The 16,232-nt window shown below is 40.3% G+C and overlaps 1 protein-coding gene and 1 long non-coding RNA gene across 3 annotated transcripts in view; one reads left to right on the top strand and one right to left on the bottom strand.

Moving 5' to 3' along the window:
* Window positions 1-15,028, bottom strand: part of LOC138977913 (succinate dehydrogenase [ubiquinone] iron-sulfur subunit, mitochondrial-like) — a 65,048-nt gene extending 50,020 nt beyond the window's left edge. The window contains exons 1-4 of one of the 2 annotated variants that reach the window (XM_070350518.1): window positions 14,920-15,028; window positions 9,956-10,033; window positions 7,919-7,977; window positions 792-935 (exon numbers count right to left, since the gene is read on the bottom strand). In XM_070350518.1, coding sequence (XP_070206619.1) covers window positions 792-935; window positions 7,919-7,977; window positions 9,956-10,033; window positions 14,920-15,018 — 380 coding nt within the window. In that variant the 5' untranslated portion in view covers window positions 15,019-15,028. The remainder of the gene's footprint in view (window positions 1-791; window positions 936-7,918; window positions 7,978-9,955; window positions 10,034-14,919) is intronic. The other variant, XM_070350519.1, reaches the window with a different exon arrangement.
* Window positions 1-16,232, top strand: part of LOC138977915 (uncharacterized) — a 92,196-nt gene that overhangs the window by 56,697 nt on the left and 19,267 nt on the right. The gene's annotated exons all lie outside the window — the stretch shown is intronic.

Raw genomic sequence — 16,232 nt, 5'->3', positions numbered from 1 at the left:
AGGGCATACTGGAGCGTCGTCGTCGACTGAGGCAAATTCCGAGGCAAAAAACGACCGTGCGATCGAAATTGCCGTTTCGCCCTTACGGCTCCGTTTCACCACTTCCATCCTCTGTTCCAGAGTCAAAATTTTCCTCTTCTTTCCGCGCGATTGAGCGTTTGAAGTTGAAGGAGAGTTCGAAGCCATGGTCGAAGAAGAAGATCGTTCATGCTCGCGCGTGTGTTTGTTGATTTTTCGAAAGGAAGTGGACAAAGAAAAGGGCATGTTGGGATCGTAAAATTGTGAACGCCGGACATGCGCAATCGAGACCTAAACGCGTCGTCTGTTATATTTCCGGCCGAGTGATTTTTGCGATCTTTTTTCAGAGATTCAAGCAAAACGTTACGATTTTTTGTTAGGTTTTGATTTGAAAATGTCGTTACAAGGTCGCAAATTGCAACAACTAGTCGGTCGCAAATCGGGTTCTGGGGGGAGTCGGCCATGGGGGTGATTTATATAGCAAAACTAATCCGTCAGCAAGAATGAGGTCTGAGAAGGGAGAGGGTCTCTGATGGGGGGGTCGTTCGTCGGGAGTAGCACTGTATTATACTATTCACTATAGACAGGCCAGTGTGTTGAGATATATGACTACTCACTATAGACAGGCCAGTGAGTTGAGATATATGACTATTCACTACAGACAGGCCAGTGAGTTGAGATATATGACTATTCACTATAGACAGGCCAGTGTGTTGAGATATATGACTATTCACTATAGACAGGCCAGTGTGTTGAGATATATGACTACTCACTATAGACAGGCCAGTGTGTTGGTGCCATCAATGTTCATGGAGCAGGAGCCGCAGATCCCCTCTCGGCACGACCTCCTGAAGGTCAAGGTCGGGTCCATCTCGTTCTTGATCTTGATGAGCGCGTCCAGCACCATGGGGCCGCAGCTGGCAACACACATATCATTATACACACAGAGATATCATGCCTTATTACACACACACAGATATCATACCTCATTACACACACACAAATATCATGCCTTATTACACACACATAGATATCATACCTGATAACACACACACAGATATCCTTACACACACACAGATAATATGCCTTATTACACACACACACACAAATATCATACCTGATTACACACACATAGATAATTCATCCCTGATTACACACACACACAGATATTACACACACTCAGATATTATGCCTTATTACACACACTCAGATATTATGCCTTATTACACACACACAGATATTATGCCTTATTACACACACACAGATATTACACACACACAGATATTATGCCTTATTACACACACACAGATATTATGCCTTATTACACACACACAGATATTATGCCTTATTACACACACACAAATATCATACCTGATTACACACACACAGATATTACACACATTCAGATATTATGCCTTATTACACACACAGTAGATATCATGCATTATTACACACATACAATTCAATGTAATTGTAAGGAGAGAACAATCCAATGACAGGGATGTCGTTAGGCATCGACCATAGTCTGATTAACTTGCCCAAATGTCCGATTTATATAATCGCAGGGCGGTCAGATGTCCTAATGTTTTAAGACGAGCGCGGTCAGTGTGTGTGTGCGCTCGCAGGCATGTACTGGTGTACACGATTCTAGAGCCATTCCAGGGAGTGTGTTTTGTATTTAAAAAAATTGTGTCCTATCGAAATTGTTCAAATGTCCTATTCATGCTGAAGATCTCAGGACATGTGTCCCATTGGTGTGATTTGTAACAGCATCCATGAAATGTAACTACACAACAATACAAATAGTCCTTACGGCAGGGCAATAACCCCTTGAAAAATACCTCGGAAAATGTTTTAATGGTTTTGGGTAGTTTAAATCCTGAAGTTTACAAATCCGCAGGATGACATCTTTAAATCCTTGGGCAAATTGAGACAAAATTAATTATAAGAAAATTAGCAAATGTTGATTTTTTTGTTAAGGCACAAAAGGCATTCCATAGAAAAAAGGGCTAGAATGGCGTCATAACTTCATGACGTCGGGAAAACGTAATGAGTAATATGACGACACGTACAGTATGGCCTGTAGTGTTGTCCGTGTCCGTACTTGAGCTCCTCTTCCAAGACAAAAACCAAAGGCATTTGACGTGTTTCATTCTGCTAAATGGAAACAATTTGCACATGAGTGTGTATGGAATTACATCCAGGCTGAGAAGATGTGAAACCTGTGTTATTCGTGGACTTGTGATTAGTGCGTATGGTGTTCCAAAGCACAGCTTTCACTGTCAAAGATAAAACTTGTAAATTGATCTTACAAAATGGCGGGCGATGATCACAGAACATCGTGAGAGACTAGTTTTCTCCGATTTGATTGTTTACCAGACGATAGAGCTATTTTAGATGGAAGCGTATGCCATCTGGTGACAGCTGTTCATTAACCAGTGTGTTCGTAGGAGTGCTTAATTTCTCTGCAGAAGATCCATGCGTGAAAATCGGTGAAGTCTTTCAGCAAATGTCGCAGTTTGTAAGCGAGTGCTACAGGTGCAAAATCTCAAACAACATATCACGTGAGAGATATAAAACCTGGCTAGCCAGAACCTCCAAGCACCAGTTCACATAAATCAAAAACTACCGCCCACATCAGCCCATTGCTGAACGTCCATCTGAAAAGGGCTGTATTGCAATTCTACGGGGATCTTCCAAATCTTGATCCGGTTGACTCTGGATGGGCAGAAAACCGCCTGGAGTAGAACCTACACCAACTGAAGTCATGCTAATTTTGAAGTGTGGCTGTGGAGAAATTTACCATGTGCAACAGCATGCTGTGGTTGCGCAGTCGGTCAATGTGCGTGTGCCATCTTATGTCGATGTCTACTCCTTGGAAATTGCACAAATCCGCACTGGTCATCCATCGTAGTCATCCGCACTGGGTATGTGCAACAGTCACCTTCACCGGTCACCAGCACTGGTCATCTGGATCGGTCATCCACACTGGTCATCATTTGCGGTCATCCGCACTGGTCATCCTTTTGTGATCATCCGCATCGGTCATCCGCACTATTCATCCTTCATGATCATCTGCACTGGTCATCCGCACAGGTCATCCGTCATGATCATCTGTACTGGTCATCTGCACTAGTCATCGTCCATGATAATCTGCACTGGTCATCCGCACTAATCATCCGCACTCGTCATCCGCACTGGTCATGTTTCATGATCATCTGCACTGGACATCCGCACCGGTAATCCGCACTGGTCATCTGCACTGGTCATCCTTCATGGTCATCTGCACAGGTCATCCACACTGGTCATCCACACTGGCAATTCTCACTGGTCACCCGTACTGGTAATCTACATGACATCCTGCGTAATCATCGGGCGTGGTCATTTATTGGTCATCAGGCATAGTCATCCGCTACCATTCAGACATGAGACCAGCAAATGTTCCAAAAGTAGGAAAGTAAGCCGGGGTCCAGGGGCCGCATAGGCCCAGTGGGGTCCAGGGGCAACGCCCTGGTAGGGGGTTCAGGGGGGCAAAGCCCCCCTGACGGACAATGAATGTTAGAATTATAAAGGCCATTTTGGGGCCTCTCCTGATAGCAAAAAAATTAGATCATGCCTTTTTAAAAAGCTATAAAAAGCACAAGAATAATATGTTTTAGCATTTTAAACAAAAGTGTAATTATAACAATCACACACACACAAAACTTACTTGAAAACTTTCAGAACCAACACATTTTTTCCACCAAGTCCGTATTTCACCACGCAGTGGCCAATGTCGCACCACGTGCACACGGCCTGAGCGGGAATGGATATCTTGGCGATACTGTCGCCAATGAGCTGGCGCCTTTCTTTCTTGTTGATAATGACAGTCACTTCTTTTGACAGCCAGTTGGCTTTCCACTTGTTTTTCACACTTTGGTCGTCGATCGTAAGAGCTTCCACAGCCGACAAAACAATACGGAATCCAGACGCCATGATGCTACCTTTTTCACCTTCGGCGTTTGGAGATCGACAGCCAATCAAAACAACTTGCAAACCGCCATCGGTGAATAATTAGGCCTAGGCAATAATCGTCGGAGATCGACAGCCAATCAAACGTGACCCATGATACTGCTATAGGTTCACGCGAGTGCTGGGGTGCGAATGCACTGACTTCAGACGCAGACAGCTTCGGCTGAACGGTTCATACCACCACCCCCCTCCCCTTTTTTTTTCTCAACGAATTTGCATCGATCTCAAGAATGGTCTGTGAGCTAAGGAAAATATCGGAATTCCGATAAAATTCGGACCAGTCCCATGTCTGACCATTTCGGCAATTGAAAAAAGGATCGATGGTGGCTGCCCTCAAACTGGAAACTCACTGCATGACCATGTCATCTTGTGTGGTAAACCAGCGTGGTCATCCCGCCTGGTCATCTGGAGTGGTAAACTACACATCATCCTGTGTGGTCATCGGCGAGGTAAAGTGCATACTAACCAGTATCCCTGGTTCGTCGCCATGACCTTTACGTTATGAGATAGGTCTTTTGTATATGAGACATGGTACATCAGGTTTAGCCTCTTGACATGACGCCTAATACACCTCCTCGGGGCGTCACTAACTGACACAACACTGTGTATATGGCGACAATCGCTTGGCGCTGTGACACCTTACAAGGCCTTTCGTCTGATGTATACATTCCTCACCTGACTAGATCTTCTTAAAAAAAGAGCACAAGATAACTTTAAGTTATTGTGGGTATTACAGCCACTTTTCCAGGATTAAGTTGTTATCTGCTTGCTCACCGACCAAGTCACTCATTGATTCTGGAACCCACCAGGATGGTAGGGTCACTTCAACGACGAGCGCTTCATAAGCTGTCTCCACCTCTGGCGGCTGTGAGCAATTTTTGGGAAGTTGCAAAACATTTCCCAATCCACTCGGTAATGATATCTGCCCCTCTGTTCATTTGTCTTCTCTATCTTCTCTTTCCGCGCACCATACCCTGTAAGATGGTCTTGGAGAGCCCGCCTGTTCTTGTTACATGGCCATACAATCTCAGCTTCGTCTTCTTGACAGTGATCTTTGTAGTGATGCACGTGCTAAGTGATGGTTTTGCAGACATTAACTCTTACCAGTTCGCTCCCTTGCCCATCGTAAGCTAGTTTTCCACTGACCAATTATCTAATTATAATTTTTGTTTTTTTGTGTGTTTTACATTGGATGCGTCGGACAGTGGATAAACTCATATTTAAGACACACTTTATGACTGAAACAAGCTGGGTTTTTGTTATAAGTTAGTTATAGAAATGCATTATTAGGCACACAAAAAAAAAGTCTGTTAACGGTAACATAGGCCAAAAATATAGGGTCGGTAGGTCGGGACTTTTTTTTTATTTATTTTTTTTATTTCCCCAAAACATATTTTTAAGTTATTTTGCCAAAAAACAAAGCCCCCTTCTTTTTAAATTTTTTTTTTTTCAAATTTTTTTTTTTTTCCAAATTTTTTTTTCCAAATTTTTTTTTTTTTTTTTTACCAAATGCCAAACAAAAGTCTAGGGTCGCGCGAAAAAATAGGGTCAGTCAGGATACCGTAAACAGAATATTTTTTGGGGGCGGGCCTTAGGCATGAAACGTCCAACTTTGAAATTTGGGTGGGGGTATTCAGGTGACAATAACTTTTTTGTTTATAAGCAAAACTCTATAAAACTTTACTATGTTATGTAAATTGAATGCCCAAACAGACTAGTTAGCAGCATATCTAAAATAAACTGAACACAAAAAAAATTTCTTCTTTGTGTTTGTCACGTGTTCCAAAAAATGGGCGTACAAATTTCAACAAAAATCATGTTGTCACCCCCATAACAATTTTTAGCTTTAAAGATAGCACAATTCTCTTTGCAAATATGAAAAGCTTATTTATTTTCCTTTCATTTGATATATAACTTTCTATATTTCATTTAGAATATGACCCCAGATAGCCACTCGGCAAGTAGGCACCAACAGCACTGTAAAATATGCCCTAAAACCCCCGAACTGGTAAGAGTTAAAATATATGACCTTGAAATTGTTTGACCTTGAAAACGTGTGACCTTCAGTGTTGGTGAACGTTTTTATTCATGGCAAGTTTTAAGAAGACATTTCGTCATTTTATCTTCAAAAATAGTATAATCCTTTATCATTTGAATGAACATTTGACATTCATATGACCTTGAAATGCGATGAAGGTCAAGCAAAGTGCAACAGTAATCAAAGCCCACAACACATATAAGCTTAAACCATTAGCTGTAACTGAAAAAATATATTGCTAAAACTAACTATATCATCCTGCTCCGTTAACCAGTTTTAACGGTCCCTCAACAGACCAGCCATTCGGGTTATAGTGTCTGCTAATCATGTAACTGGTGTTATGCATATTAACTCCCGTTTTATCTCCCGGAAAACATAAATAAATACAGTTCTGCTAGTTAATAGCATGCAGTTTCGACTATTTTGCAGTCTGGAATCCATCTTGTCCGCCATCTTGAATACATCAAAATGCCCAAGGATGACAGAGTGTCATCCGTCGGATCTGTAATCTACAGACATCACAGAGTTCAAAACAGTCAAAACATTCTCCGAGGTATTTTTTGAGGGGTTAAGGTCAAAATCGGGAAATGACGACCTGACTAAAAGCAACAAGCCTGTATACGAAGGACTGTTTTGTGAACAGAGACAAAGCAACAAGCTTGCATACCAAGGACTGTTTTGTGAACAGAGACAAAGTTTTGTGAACAGAGCTAGAGACAAAGCAACAAGCTTGCATACCAAGGACTGTTTTGTGAACAGAGACAAAGTTTTGTGAACAGAGCTAGAGACAAGCAACAAGCTTGCATACCAAGGACTGTTTTGTGAACAGAGCTAGAGACAAAGCAACAAGCCTGCATACCAAGGACTGTTTTGTGAACAGAGACAAAGCAACAAGCTTGCATACCAAGGACTGTTTTGTGAACAGAGACAAAGCAACAAGCCTGCATACCAAGGACTGTTTTGTGAACAGAGACAAAGTTTTGTGAACAGAGCTAGAGACAAAGCAACAAGCCTGCATACCAAGGACTGTTTTGTGAACAGAGACAAAGTTTTGTGAACAGAGCTAGAGACAAAGCAACAAGCCTGCATACCAAGGACTGTTTTGTGAACAGAGACAAAGTTTTGTGAACAGAGCTAGAGACAAAGCAACAAGCTTGCATACCAAGGACTGTTTTGTGAACAGAGACAAAGTTTTGTGAACAGAGCTACAGACAAAGCAACAAGCCTGTATACGAAGGACTGTTTTGTGAACAGAGACAAAGCAACAAGCTTGCATACCAAGGACTGTTTTGTGAACAGAGACAAAGTTTTGTGAACAGAGACAAAGCAACAAGCCTGCATACCAAGGACTGTTTTGTGAACAGAGACAAAGTTTTGTGAACAGAGCTAGAGACAAGCAACAAGCTTGCATACCAAGGACTGTTTTGTGAACAGAGCTAGAGACAAAGCAACAAGCCTGTATACGAAGGACTGTTTTGTGAACAGAGACAAAGCAACAAGCTTGCATACCAAGGACTGTTTTGTGAACAGAGACTAGACCCTAGCAATAGCAAGATGAGTTAGTCACAAACACAAGTGACTGAATACATGTACATTGAATACAGTCTAAGCTCAGACCATCTGGACGTTTGAACATAGTTTGACAAGTTACAGAAGAAAAAAGTGACTCACTGGTTCAAGTCCATCTGGTAGGTCTAGTTTGACAAGTTACAGAAAAGAAAAGTGACTCACTGGTTCAAGTCGATCTCGTAGGTCTAGTTTGACAAGTTACAGAAGAAAAAAGTGACTCACTGGTTCAAGTCCATCTGGTAGGTCTAGTTTGACAAGTTACAGAAAAGAAAAGTGACTCACTGGTTCAAGTCGATCTCGTAGGTCTGCACCCTGGGCTTGTCACCTTGTTGGTCTGGGTCCTGGGAAAGAAAACACACATCTCTTGTTACACACACATCTCTTGTTACACACACATCTCTTGTTACACACACATCTCTTGTTACACACACATCTCTTGTTACACACACATCTCAAGTTACACACACATCTCTCATTACACACACATATCTTATTACACACACATCTCTTGTTACACACACACACATCTCTTGTTACACACACACACATCTCTTGTTACACACACACATCTCTTGTTACACACACACACATCTCAAGTTACACACACATCTCTTGTTACACACACATCTCTTGTTACACACACACCTCTTGTTACACACACACACCTCTTGTTACACACACATCTCTTGTTACACACACACCTCTTGTTACACACACATCTCTTGTTACACACACACCTCTTGTTACACACACACACACATCTCAAGTTACACACACATCTCTTGTTACACACACACCTCTTGTTACACACACATCTCTTGTTACACACACATCTCTTGTTACACACACATCTCTTGTTACACACACATCTCTTGTTACACACACATCTCTTGTTACAACTTACACACGTCTCAAGTTACACACACATCTCTTGTTACACACACACCTCTTGTTACACACACACACACATCTCTTGTTACACACACATCTCTTGTTACACACACATCTCTTGTTACACACACATCTCTTGTTACACACACATCTCTTGTTACACACACATCTCAAGTTACACACACATCTCTCATTACACACACATATCTTATTACAACTTACACACATCTCAAGTTACACACACATCTCTTGTTACACACACATCTCTTGTTACACACACATCTCTTGTTACACACATCTCTCTCGCTTGCCTTTGTTCTGAACAATTAAGTAGAAGTACAATGCCAAGTCAATGCATACCCCCAGCGAAGGACAAATATTCTCTCTCTCACCCCAAGTCACACACACATACAACGTTAACACACACACACTGACTCACACAAATCTCATACACACTAAACACACAGACAGACACACACGCCCTTGCAAACACACATACACACACACACACACACACACACACACTGATTAACACAAATCTCATACACACAAAACACACACACAGACAGACGGACACACACACCCTTGCAAACACACATACACACACACACACACACACAAACTTCGTACACACAAACCACACACTCCTACGCACATAATAATCGACAGACTGACACACGAACCTTTACAAATACACATAAACACAAACACTCATACACACACAAACATACACACAAACTCACGCACACACACACCCACTCTCTTACACACACACACACGTACGCACACACACATAAATAACCACATTCTGTCTCTTACACACACACATAAATAACCACATTCTGTCTCTTACACACACACATAAATAACCACATTCTGTCTCTTACACACACACATAAATCACAACATTCTCTCTCTTACACACACACATAAATAACCACATTCTCTCTCTTACACACACACATAAATAACCACATTCTCTCTCTTACACACACGCGCACATGCACACACACACAAGTACACACTCGCACACACACACACAGTAACAACTAACATTAACACATGTGCACAAAATGCACACACACACACACACAGTGTGAGAGAGAAAGCCTTTCGACGTCATCTTCTTACGCGAGCTTAATCCATAGATTTGGAAACTTTGGAATTTCTACCCGGCCAAAGCGGCCTTGGATCAAAAACCGAATAGGCCTTTATGTCACCCACCGTATTTTAGTTAGTATGTTCCCAATTTTTGGTGACCTTCTATCCCCAACTTCAGCCCCTAGCCGGGCACAAAGAATCCTTCTTTATCATGTATTATCGACATGAACATTTCTCAAGTCGATTACAGCGTTTGTGGGACCGCCATCGCTGGGATTAACGATGAACAGAATTTAAAGTGATGAGGAAGAAAAGAAGGACACTCACCCAGCGGTAAACATCAATCTTTTTCATCTTGGGGGCAGCATGTGGGGCAGCTGCTGCAGCCGTCTGTGCACATCTTGCCTGCAACACAGAACACGTTACACATCTTGCCTGTAACACACAACACGTTACACATCTTGCCTGCAACACACAACACATCTTGCCTGCAACACACAACATGTTACACATCTTGCCTGCAACACACAACACATCTTGCCTGCAACACACAACATGTTACACATCTTGCCTGCAACACACAACACGTTACACATCTTGCCTGCAAGTGCAACACACATGTTACACATCTTGCCTGCAACACACAACACGTTACACATCTGGCCTGCAACACACAACACATCAGGCCTACAACACACAACACGTTACACATCTGGCCTGCAACACACAACACATCTGGCCTGCAACACACAACACGTGTTATGTGTTTATCATTATGAACACAAGTTCTTCGTCAGTTACTTGTACAAGCCTCAAGCAGTATAATTTGCATCTAAATTTTACACACTTTAAACTTTTTAGTTTTGTTAGGTTAATGACATTGACAACAAACACTTTCTCCGAATATTGTAAGTTGTACGTTGTACGTTGTACGTTGTAAGTTGTACGTTGTAAGTTGTAAGTTGTACGTTGTACGTTGTAAGTTGTACGTTGTAAGTTGTAAGTTGTACGTTGTGCGTTGTACGTTGTAAGTTGTAAGTTGTACGTTGTGCGTTGTACGTTGTACGTTGTACGTTCAAGAGAAAATATGTGTTACAACATAAAGTTTTGACTGTTTAAGTGAAGTTTAGTTATCAAATTATTCAACAAATTCTGTGACACTAACAGGGATGTTGTGACAAATTCACACCTATACAGGCTATAGGACAAATGACCTGACACTATAGGACAAATGACCTGAGCTCTTCAGAATCAATAGGACATTTGACCGCTTTCAGAAATTCCAATAGAACATCATAATTTTGTGCAAAACATTGTCCTTGGAATGGCTCCAAAATCATGTGTGCACATGCACATGCTTTAACACTCTCATATATATATAGTATACATCAATTATTATGGTCAGGAATCTGTCAAGGTGTCCAAATGCAAAAATCCTGTTCTGGATACTTTTATCACTTTGTATTTTGTTCTGTTTTTAAATGACTACAATATAAACAATACAGTTATGAAGTATTCCTCATGCAGATTGACTTTGTTCAAGAAAAAAAGTACCTTTTTTGGCACACAAGGCGTTATGCGAAACACATGGTACATTGTGCATTCAATAACCAAGTTACTGATAAGGGTATCATCTCAATCTAAATTTTAATAGGTCCAGAAATGGATGGAGAATTAGAAACATATGTTAGATTATTAAAAGTTTGATCTGAAAATAGGTTTTGGATTTTGAGTGTTCTTTTTTAGCTGGTCTGTATGTTACATTTGGTGTAAATAATCATGAAACAAGTCGCGTAAGGCAAAAATACTACATTTAGTCAAGCTGTGGAACTCACAGAATGAAACTGAACGTAGTCCGCCGCTAGTGCAAAAGGCAGTGAAAGTTACGAGCCTGTTTGGCGCGGTAGCGGTTGCGCTGTGCTTCATAGCACGCTTTACTGTACCTCTCTTCGTTTTAACTTTCTGAGCGTGTTTTTAATCCAAACATATCATATCTATATGGTTTTAGAATCAGGAACCGACAAGGAATGAACATAATGTATGCATCATGTGACAAGATTCCAGAAAAATGGCTGAAGCTGACGGTAAGACTTGGTTAGATTTTTTTTTTTTTTTTTTTTTAGAATTTCTGCGATCTTCTCAAACTCAAGGGTCACTTTGGCGGTCAATATCGCTGGTTAGGTGAATTTGGCCATTTTTGAGCGGGTGTCAATCGATAGTTAAGCCATTTATCTCTTATTTAAACTAGAAACTATGACAATATTTGCTTTCTCCTAGTGCCTCCATGGGTAGTTTTGACACAGGGGTGTTCGTGATCTGGCGCCATTGTTGAAGATCATAGAGTAGTCGCCCCTGATCACGTCTTACTTTCGATTTCTCTTGTAAGAAAAGTTAACTTAATTTTATCAACTATTATTGATAAATTTGGTGTTAAAATGTAAACATGTACTTGCTTGTTCATGAGTGATTGTGCAATTTCTCACTTGAGCCGGCTGAGGGAGTGTTAGTGAGAATAATTGCCTTGATAGTTCTAGCTACTTGGCCAGTTGGGGAAATTGCATGTTCATGTTGTTGTTTTTTAATATTATTTTTATTTTTAAATTTGTAAAGAGCTTATATTCAGTGATCGCGCTAGATATCTTTCAAACCGGTATGACATCATGAGCTGACCACAATGCTCTCACGAAAATCAGTCAACCTGCCAATGCAACCAGTCAAAGGCAAACAATGACTAAATCAATGTTTCTCAATGCCATCGACACGCAGACGTTTTCTGTGGAATAAATTCGGGTTATTCCCCCCTGGTTGTCAAAAAAGTGTTGACGCGCAGAGCCGATGTCAAAATCACCGAGTGACTTGCTATGCCATCGTAGCATCATCAGGCGGTTGACGTACTAGGCCGTGAAGCACTTTCAGTTTCGGCCGTGAAGCACTTTCAGTTTCAGTGTATGACAAGGGCCTTTTCTGACCTCTTGGAGGCAGAAACAACAGCAATGATCTTTGCTTCATGGTTAAGATAGTACTGACCTCAAATATATATGTGAGCAAAGAGCGGATCTGGTGTGCGTAGGTGATTTTTCAGTATAATCGCATGCCGGCTTTAGCATTCTTCATTTTTGACGTTTCGTTAACACGACCTTGTGACACCAAGCCTCATCAGTTTGTTTTCCATGAGACAATGGCACAATAAGCCATGCGAGTCTCTCTCTCTCTCTCTCTCTCTCTCTCTCTCTCTCTCTCTCTCTCTCTCTCTCTCTCTCTCTCTCTCTCTCTCTCTCTCTCTCTCTCTCTCTCTCTCTCTCTCTCTCTCTCTCTCTCTCTCTCTCTCTCTCTCTCTCTCTCTCTCTCTCTCTTACTGACCATGGATTCTTTATAAAGGATTTTTCTCTCCACTATTTCTTTTCCCCCCGGTCAAAATAATTAACAATCGGTACGTCTGACCGAGCACCCATTTTATTATCGGTATTGGCGAATCTCAATCGGTAAAATACCAGAAATTACCGGTAAACGCCATCTCGACTAAGCTTGTAAAAACAATAGTATGGCACTTTTTTTTTTAATGATATTTCTTAATTGTACCTATTTATTTATGTATTTATATAATTTATTTATTTTGTTGTTGTAAATCACTAGTCCGCCAAAAGAAATGACAATCATTTTGTGACAATGTCTAAAGACTGACACACTGCCCACTTCTACTCAGTAGATTTGAGGCCTGCTGTAACCTTTGTATATATTACATGGATTACAGATTAAAGATGGAAAAGAAGTACACATAGTAAAAAAATAGATCTTTTTAGAAGATGTAAATGAAAGGAGTTTGTTTTACATAATTATTGCCCCTTTAATGCTACTATTATTGTTTTTATGGTGTGTTCTTTCTTGTGTGGATTTTTGCACTGTATATATCGTCACTGTTGGACTCATGTACATGTATGTATGTGCCTTCTTTTTATGTGTACCTATACCTGCTTAGAATGAGACAGTGACATGTTGATGTCACACCACAAAATATGATTTGCATGCTGCATGTTTTCTTTCTCTTTTTATTTATATATTTATTAATTTTTAATTCCTTTTTTATTTCTTTGCTTTTAACATAGAAGCATTTTTTTCCCCAAGTTTAAAACAATGACATATTTTGTTTCAAAGAAAAATGCCCTGGGCATGATTTTAAAACAATGATTTAATCTGAATTTGCACTTTTCAAACTATTGGTGTTGAGTAAAATTAATGTAGAGGTAAACTTGTGATTTACATTTCTTTTGGAATAACAGGCAATACAATTTATCCAGTGTGATTTTTTTTTCTCAATTTGTGATGTTCTAACTTTTAGTTTTAAAGAAATTAATTTTCTCCATTTCTAGAGTAGATTCAATGGTATTGCATTAAAAGAAAAATACATCAATGTTTAGCAATAGCATGCTACTCAGTAGACATAATGATATTTTACGTATTGTCATTAGTACTTTGAACATTTTTTTTTTTTTTTATCAAAATTATTGTGCCTTTTGTGTTTTAAAATGAATAGTACCGAAAGCTAAAGTTTGACCACACATTTCTTAAACAGTTACTCTATTCAAATCCATGTAGCTCGTTACCTAATTGACCTATGGAAATGTAATTGCTTCCACAATATTTGTCTTGAAAAGACCTTTCTTATGGTATATATATATAAAAGCTCACTTTGACCCCATTCTTTGGGTACAAGTAGTGTTTAAAACCGATTAATGCAGAGGGCTAACTTTTGACCCCACCCTACTTGACGGGTGCCGTTTTCAAATCTATGTAGCTCGTTACCTAATTGACCTATTTTAATTTAATTACTACCGTTGTCTTTGTCTTTAAAATACCTTTCCAATGATATATATATATGCCTATTTTGAAAAAAAATTAAAAATGGCCTGACCTAGCTAACTATAGTGGATTAACTGCCTTGTGTAACCTGTCAGTTGGAATAGTTGGGTCAGTCATACGATAACGAATATCAATGGAATATTAACTTGTACTTCTCGAGGATGCAAACATGATATTACTTTATGTCAATTAACTTCTGTAGAAGTAAAATACGAGATAATTGTGGAGCTGAGCTCCGACCACACACACAAGGCCAAGGTCGTTTACGAACTTTCAGTAAAGCCTAAAGGTGACCTGACCCAAAACTGCTGGCCAAACACACACATCAACATACGTAAACCTGAAGAAAAAGACCGAGCAGGATATATCATAACTTGCAAACACTTTCAAAATCAAACTATGCGTTTACATGCACATTTCCAATATGATCTTACTTGAAATAGCTGAATAACAGCCTTTGTGGCCGGCGAAAATTTGGTGAGACAACTGCGAGCTGCCATCTTGGTTTGTGTAACTTTCTCGAGCATGCGCATTCGTTAGTTCCGCTCTCCTTTTATAGATGGCGGCATAAACAAATCCGGTCACTTTCATTTGGTAAGACTTTTAATCCAACTTACGCAATCTTCAGCGTCACGGTTGTTCTTTTGTAAAGCTGCTTGCATACAGAAAGCGTGCCAACTAATTCGGGTTATGTGATGGCTGAAAACCAGATTGTATCAGGTTTTTGATTGTTTTCTGTTGTTTGTTTGAAACGAATTCAAGTCAGAACTTGCTCCCATGGTGACGGATATGTTTCTGAGTTGTCTTACAATTCACATTGAGCAGCCAAACTACGCATTGGCCTTATTGTTGACACCCACAACTACACATGCTACTTTCTCCACTGATCCTGTGTGTGATGATTTCAAATGAGGATAGTTGCCCTGTTCAGGGATTTACACAGTGTTTGAAGAAGAACAACAAGAAGAAGATTGAACTGCCGAAGTAATCACTACTGCTGATTGTGGGCAATAACGGAAAGACAAGACAAGACAACTATTTGGAATGTTCGTGCTCTGTGCAGTAGATCGCGCAGTTTTGGTGTCCGACATAAGCTCGAACGACAAAACCTCGAATGGACATAAGCTCGATGCGACAAAACCTCGACGCGACATAAGCTCGAACGACAGAAGCTCGGCAGGACAAGTGCACGACGCGACAAAAGCTCGATGCGACAAAAGCTCGAATGGACATAAGCTCGACGCAACAAAAGATCGAACGATGACACACACATGTTGCTAATCTTGATCGAAACAACGAAGTGACTGTGGTGAGATAAACAAAGTTAAAAAACAAAGGATTACTGTACTCACCGTTCCTAGAGTTCCTTCCCCTTTTTGCGTGTTTCCCCTCCATTTTCTTTCAAACCTTGTTCGTTCCGTGTTGCGTCTGCTTTTTGTTGTCTTTTGTGTTCTTGTTTTTCCTGATGAAGCTTCCAAAAGCGAAAATTCATTGTCGTCTTTGTATCGGTGAGTACAGTAATCCTTTGTTTTTTTAACTTTGCTAATCTTGTATAGAGCGATGCTGTCAAAACTGCTTAGATGACGTCATATATGGCTATTTTTTAGTGTTGATATTTTAGTTTCGAGCGACAGATTGACTCAATTGTTTGATATCGCTGAACGCGTTGTTGTTGTTGTTGTTGTTGTTGTTGTTGTTGTTGTTGTTGTTGTTGTTGTTGTTGTTGTTGTTGTTGTTGTTGTAAGTA

Source organism: Littorina saxatilis, linkage group LG10 (genome assembly GCF_037325665.1).
Source record: "Littorina saxatilis isolate snail1 linkage group LG10, US_GU_Lsax_2.0, whole genome shotgun sequence".
Taxonomy (NCBI): domain Eukaryota; kingdom Metazoa; phylum Mollusca; class Gastropoda; order Littorinimorpha; family Littorinidae; genus Littorina; species Littorina saxatilis.
Note: the sequence above shows the minus strand (reverse complement) of the source record. Positions and strands in the feature narration are given on the sequence as shown.